Source organism: Vicugna pacos, chromosome 10, assembly GCF_048564905.1.
Source record: "Vicugna pacos chromosome 10, VicPac4, whole genome shotgun sequence".
NCBI lineage: Eukaryota > Metazoa > Chordata > Mammalia > Artiodactyla > Camelidae > Vicugna > Vicugna pacos.
The window spans coordinates 41,548,148-41,563,139 of NC_132996.1; the positions used below are offsets into that span (position 1 = coordinate 41,548,148).

The 14,992-nt window shown below is 44.7% G+C and overlaps 1 protein-coding gene and 1 long non-coding RNA gene across 2 annotated transcripts in view; both read left to right on the forward strand.

Annotated features, from left to right (window-relative positions):
* The first annotated feature begins 3,554 nt into the window (after positions 1 to 3,554).
* SLC6A5 (solute carrier family 6 member 5) overlaps positions 3,555 to 14,992 on the forward strand; it is a 73,560-nt gene continuing 62,122 nt past the window's right edge. Inside the window, exons 1-2 of the mRNA XM_072969669.1 lie at positions 3,555 to 3,693; positions 3,986 to 4,128. Coding sequence (XP_072825770.1) covers positions 4,123 to 4,128 — 6 coding nt within the window. The 5' untranslated portion in view covers positions 3,555 to 3,693; positions 3,986 to 4,122. The remainder of the gene's footprint in view (positions 3,694 to 3,985; positions 4,129 to 14,992) is intronic.
* On the forward strand, positions 4,139 to 13,724 carry LOC140698741 (uncharacterized). The gene is made up of 2 exons (XR_012076628.1): positions 4,139 to 4,216; positions 10,134 to 13,724. It is a non-coding gene; the product is annotated as an uncharacterized lncRNA (long non-coding RNA).

Consider the following 14,992-nt stretch of genomic DNA (forward strand, 5'->3'; position numbering starts at 1 on the left):
CTCACGAACACGTGTGTAGCCCCTCCCTCTTCATCCTTACCAGCCCAAAGGTACTTCCCTTCTAGTCATTCTTCAAAACTTTTCTTGCCCTTGGCTCCCAAATAATCCTGAGACTCAGCAGAAAAGTCCTCTGCACCAGCAGGTTTTCAGGACAGAAGGAGCATTTAATCAACCCTTATTATGGGCCAAGGAATGCCCTGAGTCTTATATCCATCTTCCCTCATTTCCTACCTAACAATCTATGAGATAAATAGTATTACCTTCTTTTGAATAAATAAGAAAATAGAGACTCAGAGAGCATAAGTAACTTGCCCAAAGCCACACAGCTATCAAATAGTAGAATCAGGTCTGATTGTGAAATCATGATGATTTACTCCATATTGCTCTGCGCATGGGGCAGGCATGGACTGTTTCACAAGGACTTCTGAGAGTCTCAGGTAGCCACTTCCCTCTGCAGCGTGATACACTTTCAGGCAGCACTGAGCTGAAAATTACAGAAACCTCTCTTCAACCAAGTACAGAGTTCATTAAGCTGCAGGGAGCTCTTAATAACTTCAGCATTTCAAGGCAGCTCTCTGCTCCATGAATAAAAGAAAGAACTAATACCCACCCCTAAAAAGGTGAATGAACGCCTTTGCTAACTCAATACTGCATAAAAGCATCCTCCCCATTTGGCTGCAATTACCTCCGTCCCAAGTTACATCACTGCTAGTGAAATGATTAACAAAATCATGGTAACGATACCGATGGTAAATTAAATGGAAATAAAAGGAGCTCAGTGTACTGTTCAATTTCCCACTTGGGGACCACTCCTAAGTTGTGTTCTTCAGCTTCCCCACCGGGAATTTCCACATGTAAATAAATATGCCTTATTGAAACTGCAGATCTAAACCTGTGTGTGTGGCTAACACTGAAATCTAAGCGTAGGATCTCTTCTCTGCATCCCAAGGCTAATGTCAGAGAAGATGGATTTTCCCCTCGCGAAACATTCTAATGAATTATGTAAATAGAGACAAACTCCTTATAGGACTGACCTCTGCCACGGAATTTGACATCCTCCTGCCCTAGCCAAACCAAGCGGAAAATTGGATTTAAGGGAAAAGAATCAGGACTTCATTGCAACCCAGATGCTTGTGGTGTCTGGGTTCTTACCACCACAAATCAACACAACCCCACCAAGAGAAGTTACCAACACATGTGACAAGGAATGGGCATGACAGTTGGGGTCCAGGTCAGGTCATCAGTGGGTTCTTAGAAGCCCCCTTATTAGGGTTTTAGCCATAATTGTTAGTTTTTTTAATAGGTCATTCTACAAGAAGAGTGAGAGCCCTGGGTTTAAAATCCAGATCTGCATCTTATTAACTGTATGACTTTGGACATGTTACTTAAAAAACTTGCTAAGCATCAATTTCCTCATCTTTAAAAGAAGGATAATAATAGCACCTATTTACAATGTGGCTTTGAGAATTAGAAAGAGAAAGCATGTTATGCAGTGCCTGACCCAGACTAATTGCTCAAGAAATGGGATTTGTTCTTATCATTATTCACTTCAAATTAAAGTTTGATTCCATTTCAGAAGAAATATAAATTGGGCTTCAGACTCTGATTTTTTAACATGACTAGAGACCCTCTTTGGTCTTGAAGTTATATTGATTTCAGGTTGTACAAAATTAAGCTGTTTTAAAAGAAAAAAATTTTCTGACACTTCTTAGCAGTGTAATTTGGAGCAAATCCTACCTTCACTGGGTCTTAGTTTCCTTGTTGGTTTCAGTGAAATAGTTGGAGCTAAAACCTTCATGAATGAAAATTTCAGAAATGAAAACGTTTACACAGAAACTTGTACATAATAGTAACCAAGCAGGACCCTTTTGTCATCATTGGTGACCATCTGATATCTACAATGGTTGCCCGGCAAAGAAATACAGCTGCCTTGTCTGCTCCATTCAAAAACTCTGTCCTCAGGTCTCAATTAGGTAAGCAGGGTATGGAGGCTATGTTTGGCAACATGAATGTTCACAGCAGCATTATTCATAATAGCCAAAAAAGTGGAAACAATCAAATGTCCGTTGACTAATGATGAATGGGCAAATCTATAGAGAGTAGTAGTTGCCTAAGGCTAAGGGACAGCAGGGAGGAAATAGGAAATGACCACTCTTGGGTACCATTTTTGTGGGTTGGGGTGATGACTATGATTCAAAATTAGATTATGATGATGGTTGATCAACTCTGAAAATATACTAAAAACCACTGAGTTGTACACTTGAAAAACTAAATGGCCTGGACAAAAGGATTTGTTTGGATCTTGCCCAGTTTAACATCTTATGGAAGAGAAGTCCATCCTGGAATGGAGCTAGGCCCTACAGGAAAAGGATGACCCTGTCCACATGAGTGCCCACTGAAGGGATGGGCGATTTAGCCCGTGCACTGTGACACAATCCCACTGCTCGACCATTAACATTAGCTCATTCACGAATTAGCTGCTGCATATTCAAACTGGTGGTTAAATGCTTAATAAACGCTAATTCTTGATGGGATGCTTGTCATATGCCTGGTCCTGTTCTAAGCATTTCCCATGGATCTCATTTAATCCTCACAACAGCCCTATTAAGCTGGAGATAAGAAACTGAGGACAGGAAGGTTACAAAGATAGGAAATTGAGAGGGTCATATGAAAATGCAGACAGCTTGACCTGTGTCCTAAACTGTCTCCAGCCTGCGCAGCTTTCTCTATACAACCACCTGGGTGCAAGGAAAGTGCGTGCGTCATCAACAGTGAGCAAGTAACTGAGTTAAAAATAACTTTATCCCTTCTTGCTCTAGTTCTTAAAAGCAGGGGGTATGATAGTTTCATTTTTTTAAGCCTTGAATTCAGCTTTCTTGATGCTCAGGCAGACACCGCAGCTGTTGGCTTGCAAGTGCACCCGCTCGCCACTTCCTGGGGCTAGTTGTGTGCCTCTTATCTAAACTCGGCTGACTGTTCTTTCTTCCTTTGCAAGTTATCTGTAATCCAGCAGCTGCCTGGAAGGCTCCATGAGCTTCAAATTGCTCTACACCTGGGAAGTTTGCTACAGAAGCCCTAAGGAAAGCAGACTTAAAAGTGCCTGCTATTTTTTCCTCTCGCCTCCAGCCATGATGCTTTGTTTCCAACATAGTAATTGTTCCACAGCCAGTGATATCAGAAACACAGGAAAATGATTCTGGGAATGCTGGAGCGGTAGGAGATGTGAATTGTGTTGCCCCGCCTTTGCCACGGGCAGCCCTGACGTCACAGCCTGGGCTGCAGCGTGCTGGCCTCTCCGAAGCCTCCTCTCCAGCCCACACTGGAGGCCCAGCTTTTATGCTACTGTCAGGCGGGGCCCAGGCCGACCCCCAGACCCAGCAGAGGCTGCAGAGAAAGACCTAAATGTCAGCTTATAACTGAGAAACCTCTCAGTCCAGCTTTGGACCCTGCCATGGATAAATGGGAGGTTGGTGCCCAGACATGTGCGGAAACTGCCAGGCTGCATACGGGCATCTGGCCCTCCAGCACGTGGGCGGCCCCACAGGTGAGGGGAGGCTGCCCTCCAGCCCAGCTTCCTGTCGCGTTTCTGCGCAGCCGCAGCCGCGTGCTGGGAGCGCCCGCCGGGCGCCAGGTCTCCTTCAGATCCGTGCTTCCTTCGCAGATGACTAGCACTTGCATGAGCGAACTGACAAGGTCTGTGTTTAATTTCCAAAACCCCAAAACCAGAGATGAATGATAACCTTACCTGGGGTGTCAAAATCTCAGCCCGGCACACAGGGTCCCCGCCCCTCCGTGAGGGCCCCCGGGCGGGGTTGGGACTGGGGTTGCTGAGCCCAGCCTGGGGATTTCTGTCTACCGCAGACTTACGAGCGGTGGAGAGGGTCCCAGGGTCACGCTTGGGCTGCCTTCCTGCATGGCCTTTATTCCCCAGGGTCGGATTTACTGCTCTCACGGATGTCCCTCTCTTCTTTAACTGGCGAGGCAGCCAGGACAGTGGGAAGAGCCTGACCGACCGCAGAGCCAGGTCAAAGGACAAATCTACTGTCTCCAGTCCCTGCAAGGAGGGCCAAAACGCAGCGATAAACATACAGGAATAGATACCGTTTTGTGTTCCAGAACTCCATGGAGGTAAAGTAACACAGGTGTACTTAGATAAACCACTTAAGTGGGCCCAGGTGGTGAGACCTTCCAAAAGCCATTGCTGGAGTAACAACAGGTAAGTCTGCCTTCTGAGCTGGAAAGGTTGGTCAGGTTAATGAGACGGGAGGCAAGTCTGGGCCAGAGCGGCTTGGACATGTTCTCTGGTCGTGCTCTCCTCTGTGTTCTCCATCTCAGCCTTTCCCCGCATGGCTCAGACCCTGCTCTAAATGACTGAATAATGTCTAATTGAAGGGGCCTCTCATTATCTGGCTCCCAGGCTCCCCCACACCTGAGCTGGCTATATGGCTGGTCTGTCTCCCCACTCCCCAACCCCTTATCCAGACCTCCCTTTGTGCATTTGTAGAGTGGGGCTAGATGTGGTTGTGGGTTTCTCAGGGCGGGGCCAGCGGGGTCAGCCTGAGTATGTGATTCACTCTGAAACTCCGGCTGAGTGATAGAATCTGAAGGTCTTCTGGTAATTTTCATGATGGTTCTCTGGGATTTGTTCATCCCTCTCAGTCTCTCACATTCTGGCCTGAATCTGAATCTAGGCCACAATCTGATGATCAGAGCAACTGGTGCAAGACAACTGCTTAGATTTGCTCTTTGGTTCAAATCTGGATTACCAGTGCCCTTCTAATTAAGCCTCTCTGAGCACAGAATTTAACACTCACAGATATCAGCGCCCTTAAAATCACCAGTCCTTCCCAATCTGTCCTGAGACCCTCTTTCTATAAAGAAAAAAAATTTTGATACCCTCTTTACTCTCCTGAAATGAAACTTATAAATAATATATCACCTGTATATGCAATTTCTAGAAATTATTATATTCTTATTATATTGAAGAAATTAATTTCATTAAAGGTAATATATAAAGTTATCTATATTGAGTTGAATATGGAATATATTCTATATTCTAATTGAATATAGAAATGTCTGGGTAGAGCCCAGCTAGAGACATAATGAAGTCAGAAGCCTGTACCTATACACAAAATCATGTATATGACTTGATGTATATGACTGTGAAATCGCCAAATGTTCATAGATACAGGAGTATTGTACCTGTGACTCAGATACCATGAGCAGTGTCTATTTTCCAAAATGAGTTCCAAAAGAATTTCAACAACTCTTAATTAAAAATTAATAAGAATAAGATAACCTAGCAAAGTCCTCTCCTAAGTTTATGCCCAGGAAAAATGCAAAACATACGTCCATGCAAAGAGATGTAAGGAATGTTCACAGTAGCATTATTTGTAGTAACAGAAACATGGAAACAATCCAAATGTCCATCAACCGGTGATGGATTTTTAAGCGTGGTAATGTGATGGAATACTGTCCAGCAATAAAAAGAAATAAACTAATAATTCATGGCACAGTGTAGGTGAACCTCAAGAAATATGATGCTAAGTCAGAAGACTATATATTGTATGAGTCTGTTGATGTGAAATTCTAGAAAAGAGAAATCTATAGACAGTAAACAGATCAGTGGTTGCCTAGGGCTGGGGGTGGGCATGAGAATTGACCACAAACAGACCCAAGGGAACACTTTAGGAGAATGGAATTGTTTTGAAACTGCATTGTGGTGATGGTTGCCCAACTTACCAATTTTACCGCATCACTGAATTGATTAGAACCCTACCCGAATTGATAACACTTTAAAAATGAGTAAATTTTATAGTATGTAAGTCACAGCTATTTTTTCTTTTATTGAAATATAGTTGACTTACCGTATTGTATTAGTTTCAGAAATCACAACTATTTTTAAAAGATGTACTTGACCCTTGATTTCCATGGTAATTTCCATTTTTCAAAAATTCAATGTATACTGGATGTACAAAAAAACAAACTGTGTTCATATTTAAAGCAGAGGTAGATTCCAGAGTCAGATGACAATGAACAAGTTCTTCGTCTACCCAGTAGGACGTGTGACATCTGTGTCGGGTGTGGGACAATTCTTCATGAGGAACTGTCCTGGATACTATAGGGTATCTAACGTTCTTGTCCCCTGCCCAGTAAATTCTGGAAGCAGCCTCTAATTATTATGACACTGAAAAATGCCCCTCTAGAAGTCCAGATCCCCCTCCTCCAGGAGGTGGCTTCATTCCTACTGAGAATCCCTAATGTTGTGTAACGTTACATGGGGAAACTGAGGCCTTTGGAGGGGCAGAGACTTGCTCGAGGGCACAGAATGAGCTAAGACTTAGCTGAAGTCAGCCCAGACATCCTACATCAGAGTTCTTGGGCCTATACTCAGCCTTTTCACTCTTGCTTGTCTTTTTCTCCAGACTTCTTCATTCTGGCACCTAACATGTAAACAGATCAATCTCATTCAGCGCTATGGAGAAGGCAGGCAGGGGATGAGAGCTTGTCACTATTACGCTAGCTCACAAAATTCACCCACAGAGAACTCGAGCAATAGGGGCAACTGGTTCTGTGAGTGCCAGACATGAAGCCTTGGGGAGTGTCTGGGTCCAGGAATATCAAATACCCACTAGACAGGCTACAGTTCTGACCTCCCCTCCCATGGCAGACATTCATAATTGATCATGACGTGCTTGCTCTCGGAGACTAGAATTAGACTCTGACTCCTTCTTAAGGCCGCCATTGTCAATTAACTGAAATTTGCAGAAGAGATAAATCAAGTTACTATCCTAGGGACGCTCTGGCTAAAGAAAAGAAACAGGTGGGGTGCAGATCTGAAAAAAATTGCCAGCGTTAATCCAGGAGGTTCAATGCAGTGGAGGAGGAGAGTGCTTCTGGGCGTGACAAACAAAAGAACAGACCGAAATGAAAGACTTTGGTTCAGACAGATGGGTACTCAGAGAGCAGATGCTCAGTAACTGCTTGACAAATGACCGCTGAGAGGAGAACGGAGACTGTGTCCTGGCTTTACAGCAACCTCTCGGTCAGAGCCCAAGTAGATGTGTGCTGCTTCCCAAAGTGAGGCTGGAATCTGGCAGCCTCTGAAGTTGATCTCATGAGCTAGGCTCTCTGGAGAGTCCTTGCATCTTATTAGATAGAATTCATCCTGGGCCCAAGGATCTCCCCAGCACAGCTGGAGGTAATCGCAAGAACAGGTTTCTCTTAGAGGCAACCAGAGAGAGTCATGCACTGTCTCAAGATTTGGGGAGTATAGTCTAGTGGTCAGGTGCATGGGCTTTGGAGTGACACAGATCTGGGTCTGGATCCCAACACTGCCACCTACTAGCTTTGGAATCTTGAATAAGTTGCTTGACTTTTTGGAGGTCATTCTTCCCTTCTCTCTGTGGGATCTAATTCACAGGGTGTTGTGAGGATTAAGTGCATAGACATTCGTTTGGCTCTTTAATATCCATTCTTCACTTTCCCTCACTTTTTTCTTTTAATTGAAGTACAGTCAGTTACAACGTGTCAATTTCTGGTGTACAGCACAGTGTCCCAGTATGCGTATACATATGTATATTCATTTTCATATTCTTTTTCATTAAAGGTTATTGCAAGATATTGAATATAGTTCCATGTGCTATACAGAAGACACTTGGTTTTTAAAGTCTATTTTTATATATAGTGGCTAACAGGTGCAAATCTCAAACTCCCAAATTTATCCCTTCCCACTTGCCTCATATCTCTCCCCTTTTGAAAGCAGCCATGCAATTTAGTTAGGATGGCCTGCATCCCAAGCTCCAGGCATAGGCCATCCCGGACCTACTCACTCAGGATATTCCCAGCCCTGTTGCTGGCTCAGGGATTGGTTCAGGAATGCGTTACCTAGGCTATGCCCATCAACATGTGGTTTTCTCCTCGTTACTTCAGTTTGGTTCTGTCAGAGTCAGTCCAGAAATGCTGTTTGATGGTAGGAGGTGGTCTCTCTCTCCTCTCTCTCCTCTTTCTCTCTCCTCCTGGATATGAATGAGGGATTGTGTGTCCTCAGCTTCTGCCAGAAGGCATTGCATCCAAAGGTAAAATCTGGCCTGAGGAAAGCCAACACATGGAATAGGGCAGAGCCAAATCACAGAGAAACCAAGGCAGACCCCTGATCAAACCTTACCTGACTCAGTCTGATCAGTTCTTGGACTTTTAAGGCAAAATTTGGGTTGGGCCTCCTGTTACTTAAAACAAAAGGTTAGCACACTTAAGTGCTCAACAAATGGTGGCAGTCGAAAGTGTTGTTATCAAGAAGATCGCTAAGTGAAGCCCCCAAAAAGGGTTTGACATCATTACAAGATACAGCCGAACTTTCCCAGTGGTATTCATATATTTCACAGATTCATCAAACAAATTAATTCAGTGAATAATGAGTGAGTTGCTACTGTGTGAACTGCCTGGTGCTAGGTGCAGGGTTAGAGTGGTGAGCAAGGCAGGCGTCGTACTGCAAATGCTCAGACCCCATCCCCACGCCTCAGAGATGTCTCTTCTTGCTAAGATGAAAGCGAAGCCTGCATGCTCACAAACGTGTGCATATTTCAGAGGAAAACCTTGCAAAATGATCACACATGTAGAAGTGCTACACCGAACTCAAAGCGGTTTTCAGCGTGGAGATGGCAGGACTTACTCTCGTCTCTCTCTCTGCCTCCACGCCCCCCTCTTCAGCCAGGTACACCCTCCTCCCCTTCCTCCCCCCCTTCACCTTCAGCTGCCTTCAAGGCCCCGTATCAGAAACTTTAAGTGGCTTCCTGGCCAAGGTAGATGCTTGCTTTCTTCCTCCCAGGACCTCACATCTGTTTCTCTTTACATCTCACCCTGATCTGCCCTTTTTGTCCCTCTGGGTCTTCTGGCTGCCAGGTACCCGCTCTTCTAGCTAATTATCCCCTTGCCTTGCCCCCCAGGCTCTGAACTCTTGGTTTGCATTTACCGCCATGATTTCCAACCCACTGCTCTGTCCCATGGGCTTGCTTTAAACCTGCCCACTTGCCCACAGGTGTTTATAGATAGTCTATCCGAAGATAATTCACTTCCTATGCACAGATTCCTGGCTTCTGTTCTAGTTCCTGGCTCCTGACCTACACTTGCCTGGTACCTCAGTACAGTCCTGCAGTTGACATAATATAGCTAGTGCCTTGTCCTAACTCAAAGCTATGTTGTAAAAATGGGGAACGTGCCTGCTTTTCCTTTATGTGCATGCTGTTAGTCATCTCATAATATATATTTAAAGCAAACAAGTAGCATGTGCTTAGGGGAAAAACTCAAACGGTATAGCTTTTGGTCAAGTGGAAGGGGAAAGCCTTCCATCCACTCGCCCTCAGTCCTTCACCCCAGAGGCAGCCATGATACCAGCTGGCTATGTGACCAGACCCAAGGTGGTCCCTGGGCTCCAAGGGCAGGTCACCTGGATTCAAACCCAGCTCCATCACCCGTTAACCACAGACGTTCAGCTATCCAGCTAACCTCCCTGTGTCTTGGTATACTTATCTGTAACACTAGGATGATAACAGGACTTATTCCTATGGTTATACTGGGAGGAAAAAATTTTTTAATATTAGGAAACCACCTAGAATAGCAATTGGCACGTGGTTAAATGCTTAATAAAGGAAAATTATTACCTACCTTTTTATTTTTAAATAACAGCCATATAGGATTCCTTGATGCAGATGTCTTTTATTATAAATCCATGTGGTTTATAGATTTACGACTAGTTATTCCAAATTCATGACCCAATACCTAGAAGTTGGGGCCACATGGAACATCCATGTATGGGTTTGGTTTCTGTGCTTGGAACCCAGTGACAGCGTTCATCAAAGCTTCCAGGGGTTCACATGCTGGCTCGAAGTTACTGGAAGAGACCATTTTCCAGCAGGGACCACTCATTCTTTTAGATCCAGTGTTCTCAACCAGACAGCCTTTCCTTCCTCCCAGATTCTGTGTCCCGGGTAGCCGGCACCCTGGACGATGAGCTCTGTTCTGAGATGACTAACAATTAAAACTAGAGCAGTTTTTCTCTCTGCTCTTCAGCATGCTGGGCTGACAATACCCTGTCTTCCTAGAAGGTTAAAGTAATCACAAGTATCTTTGAATAGGTCTCTTTGCTGCAGAAAAAAGAAGGGAAAGAAGCAACACAAACCAGATGGATCTAAATTAAATGCACTTTTCTCGGCACTTAATTTCCTGTACACAGAGCGCAAAAGTCATTTGGTGGCCTTGTGGGAATATTTCCCAAGCAATGCCTGGAGTTTTAACCATTTGACAGCCGTTAACCACATTGAGCCTCACAGGGCTCAGCTCCCCACCCACCACTGAGGAGCACGATCAGAAACTACCATTTACCCTGGGAAAATGTCCTGTAAGTAACACTAACCAATCTTCCCCCAATAAGAAGAGACCGCAAGCAGTGCTGACAACAGCGCTTAGCAGAGCCTTGATCTGAAGATACAGAGGAGAGAAAGAGAAAGACTCAAGATAGTCCCTTGGAGACAGATGGTCCCCCTTCCCCAGTTAAGATGTCCATGCCTCTGTTGTTCCTTTTTGTTAGTGTGTCGAAACTACTGGGGCTTTGTTGATGCTCAGCTGAGGGCACACATCCTCCTAACAATGCTCCTTACTACTTCTGTGACCTCCAGCAAGCCACTTAACCTTGCTAAGTCTTGGTCACAACAGTTAAAGGAAGACACAAATGCCGGATGCAGTGTTATTGTAAAGATTAAGTGAGAGTTGCATTACAACTGCCCAGTACTGCTCATACCTACTAGGTGCTCACTAAATACTGTTGGGCTGATGAAGTAGAAGTGAATGGAAACTTCCAGTTAAATGTGGTGGAACTGACATATATGTGTAATTTTACTCCTTCCCCAAACCACACTAAAATGGTAATACAGGGCTAAAGACAAGTCTAAACATGCAAGGACACGTAGAACAAAACAGCCTAGCCTGGATGTGTAAGACCTATACATGCCAAGGGAACAAAAGAGAAAGCTTTGTAACACCTCTGTATCAGTTATCACATGCGTAACAAATCACCCCAAGATTAATGTCCTAAAACAAGTATTTTATGTGCTCACAACTGTGATCAGTGATTAGGGCTACGCTCCTGCAGGTGGATCTTCTGCTGAAAGTAACTAGCTCACGTATCTGCAGTCAGCTGGGAGCTGGTATGATTGAGGGCTGGGCTCTGCTGGGATGGTTTGGCTTCTCCTTCCATGTGGTCTCACCATCCAGGAGGCTTGGCTTTGTTTCTCCACCTGGTGGGCTCAGGGTTCCCAGCAGCCAGAGAATAATACCCAGCGCCCTAGCCTCTGCTTGAACTCACATTTGCTAATATCCCATCGGCAGGTCGTAGATTCAGTGGCCAAGCCCAGCTTCAGTGTGGGAGCGAAGTACACAAGGTCATGGAAATCTTGGTTCATTACTGCAACAGTCTACCACAACCTCTGAAGCATGTTTACCATCTTTTCCAATTAAGGTGATCATGTCTCTGTTGCCTTTTATTAATAAAGATCCTGTTCAGTGATGCTGACAGAGTCAAAGCTAGATCACAAGAGATAAAAAGCAGGTGGGCAAGAAAGACCAGCTTAACAGACCAGAGAAAATGGAAACCAAAGCCTGAAGTGGGGACTGAAGGAAGCTGGTTCATTCTCTCAATCCGTAGAGATTCAGAAATTGAAAGCACCAAATACATCTGAAATTCAGAGTGCTGGTGCAGCTGAAAATAGAAGAATGGGCTGAAAGTCTAAGAGGCATTACACAGACTCTTGCGTCTTTGCTCCTGCCTGGCACAATCAACTGAATACCCTTCCATGTCCCATGGTTGAGGTACACTCTGTGGAGATAACCAGTATTCTTATCTTGGAATACTTGGCACTGCTGAAGGTGGGGGCACCATCCTGAACACAGGGGGATTACCCAGTTGACAGTAAAAGAACAATAATGAGAAAATTAGATGATTCTACAATTGATAAGTGGGAATTCCAGAGAAAGAGAAGACAGAGAAAAAAGGAGGTGAAGAAGTTATCAAACATTTGAATAAATTTCAATAAAGTTGAAATGAGTTTCTAGATGGAAAAGACCCACTGAATACTTTGCCAAATGAGTTTAAAAAGAACAGACAGAACTAAGGCAAGTCATTGTGAAATTCAGGATACCAGCCATGAAGAGAAAGTACTAAAAGCTTCCACAGAGAAAAGATCAAACTACAACAGTGCAAACAGGTGACACACAAAGGTCCAGAAATCCACATGGCATCAGACATAGTGGCCACAGGAGATGCTAGAAGATAATGGAGCAATGTCCTCAGAGTAATGAGGGGAAATGATGTTCATACTGGAGTACCATCCTCAGCCAAACTGTAACTGTGGTGGTGGGCTAAGGGCACTTTAGACATGAACGATTTGAAGAAGTTTACCTTACATGCAGTCTTCCTTAGGAAGTTCCAGGAAATAAGGAAGACGTAGAAATCAGAAAACAGGTGTCCCAGTTATTAGCTTACTGTCCCTCAGCTGCAAACTCACACTTCTATACTCTGCTCTATGATGCTGAGGACAAGACTCTTAACAATCCCTTTCACCTTGGCCAGGTGGCCCCCTGTTAAGTCTGCAAATGGGAAGGGGTTACTGGAGGAGGGAAGGGACTTGCTCCTTCCGGTTTGCTTCCTGTCTACTTGCCATTCCTGAGAGTATCGTATGGGCAACCCTTCACCCTGACAGAGCAACAGTTGAATCCAGTGTGCAGTTTCCCATCACTTACAGAAGCAACTTTACTGTGCCCCCTTAGAGGTACCAGCACCAGCTAAGCCACATCCTTCACCCCCCCCCAACACACACATGTGTTTAAAATAACTGGCGTGGTTTCTGAAGCCTGACTGATGTACAGGGGATCCAATACAGGATGAAAAACCAAGAACTCCAAAGACAACAAAGTGACAGGAGATCCCAGGACAATAGCTATGCACCAGACTGGTGGGATGCTTGATTGAGTTGATAGCCCCAATTCATGACCTTCCTGTATCCATGATCTTTGCAGAATGACTTTTCAGATTCTTCCATCAATATGTGGAGTCTGTTTCTGTTCTTCTTGATTCTGGGTTGGCCTTGTGACTTGTTTGGCCAATAAAATGTGATAGGAGTCACGGTGAGCCAGCTCCAGTCCTAGCCTCAAGACACCTTGCATGTTTACTTTTCTCTCTTTTGGATTCTTATTTCCACCTGAAGTCTTGGCTTTCATTCTGGAGAATAAGAGATCATGAGGCATGCCAGCTCTCCACTGCCTCCCTGGGCAGAGGTACATGAACTGCAGATGCCTGAGGGACTCCAGCCAAGACCAGGAGGACCATCCAGCTGAATTCAGCCCCAGATGCCAACCTGCAGAATTGTGAGCTAAATAAATGATTGTTGTTTTTAACCACTAAACTTTAGATGATTTATTATGCAGAAACAGCTAAGTGATGCACAGCCTTAGAGAGTAACCAGTCCACATTGAAGCAGGAGGATTGAAGGCTCACAGACGGATGTATACAAGACAAAAAAAATATGGTATCATTAGAGAAGCTAATGTGTTCTTTTCAGGGCAGTGGGGTGAGTTGGGGCAAAGGCACACAGCTTTTTATTGTGGAAATATTTGATGTGACCTCTGTATATGTATAACAGATAAAAATAAAAACTGTAATTTCCAAAAATGAATGGACCTAATGGATTTCCTTCTGTAGTAATTGCCAAGTCATGATTGTGAACCTGAATCCCAAGGGTTGGTTTCAGCAATCTTGTCTTTTAGTGAAAATGCAGACAATGTTCATCAGCGGTACTCCTCATGCTGTTTGGGCCCTCACTCTCAAATCCAATCATTGTCTTTGATTCTGCCTCCTAAATATGGCGGTCCACCTCTCTCCATTGCCATACCTCTGCAAGAGCTCAGGACACCATCTCTCACCTGGACCACTGCAGCATCTTCCCAGCTAGTTTCCCTGTCTCTCATCTTTCTTATTCCCCCCCAAATAATCATCACTGAGCTGCCAGAATGATCTTTCTAAACAGATTGTCTCAAGTCTTGGCCATCTCAAATCCTTTGAGTTCCCTTTGTCTACACGACAAAGTATAAACTCCTTAGGATGGCATGCATGGCCCTTCATGCTCTGGTGTCTCATCTTCCCAGACCCACCTCTTGCCAACTGTCAGGCTTGTCTCCAGCCATACTGAGCCTCTTCCCACCCCTCGTTTTTGTCATGCTCTGGTTTTCTGTGAAGTTTTTGCACATTGGATTCCCTCTGCCAAACCTTGTTGGCTGCTTACTCAAAACTCTTTTATTTTTGCCAACAGAATTCTGGAAATCCCTTGGTCTCAGGGAAAGTGAGCCTTCACCCTGGTCTAGAGGTGGGCATCTAACCCAGTTCTGGCTAATTATTTGTAAGAGGAAGTCTCTGTGGAACATGTGGGAAAAAGGTTTTCCCTTCCTGGTAAGAGGAAGGTATGCCAGCCAAAACTCTCAACCCTGTGCTCCCCTAGCTTTCTGCCCCAGAAATTGGACCTGCTGTAGACCAGTAAGAGAAAAGAAAGGGATGCTGGCTGGAACCCAGACTTCATAGAGCCTCTGCACCAATGCTAGAAACCACTTAACCCCAGACATTTTGTTATGTAGAAAAATAACCCCCTCTTCATTTACTCCACTGATCACTGGGCATTACTTGAGGCTGGAAGTGTTTATGCTGGATGTACCTGCCTTCCTGGGCTGAGTCTTGCTTATCCTTCAGGACCCAGCAGGGCACCGTCTGTACTATCAGCACCGGACAAAAGAACTCCCTTCCCTGACTCCGCACACCTAGAGCTGCTTCACTTAGTAGCATAATGACTAAAAGCACCAGCTCTGAAGCCAAACTGTCTAGGTTCATAGCCCACGTCTACTGTCTACGAGTTGGTAACCTTAGACAGCTTATTTATTGTCTCTGTGCCCCAGC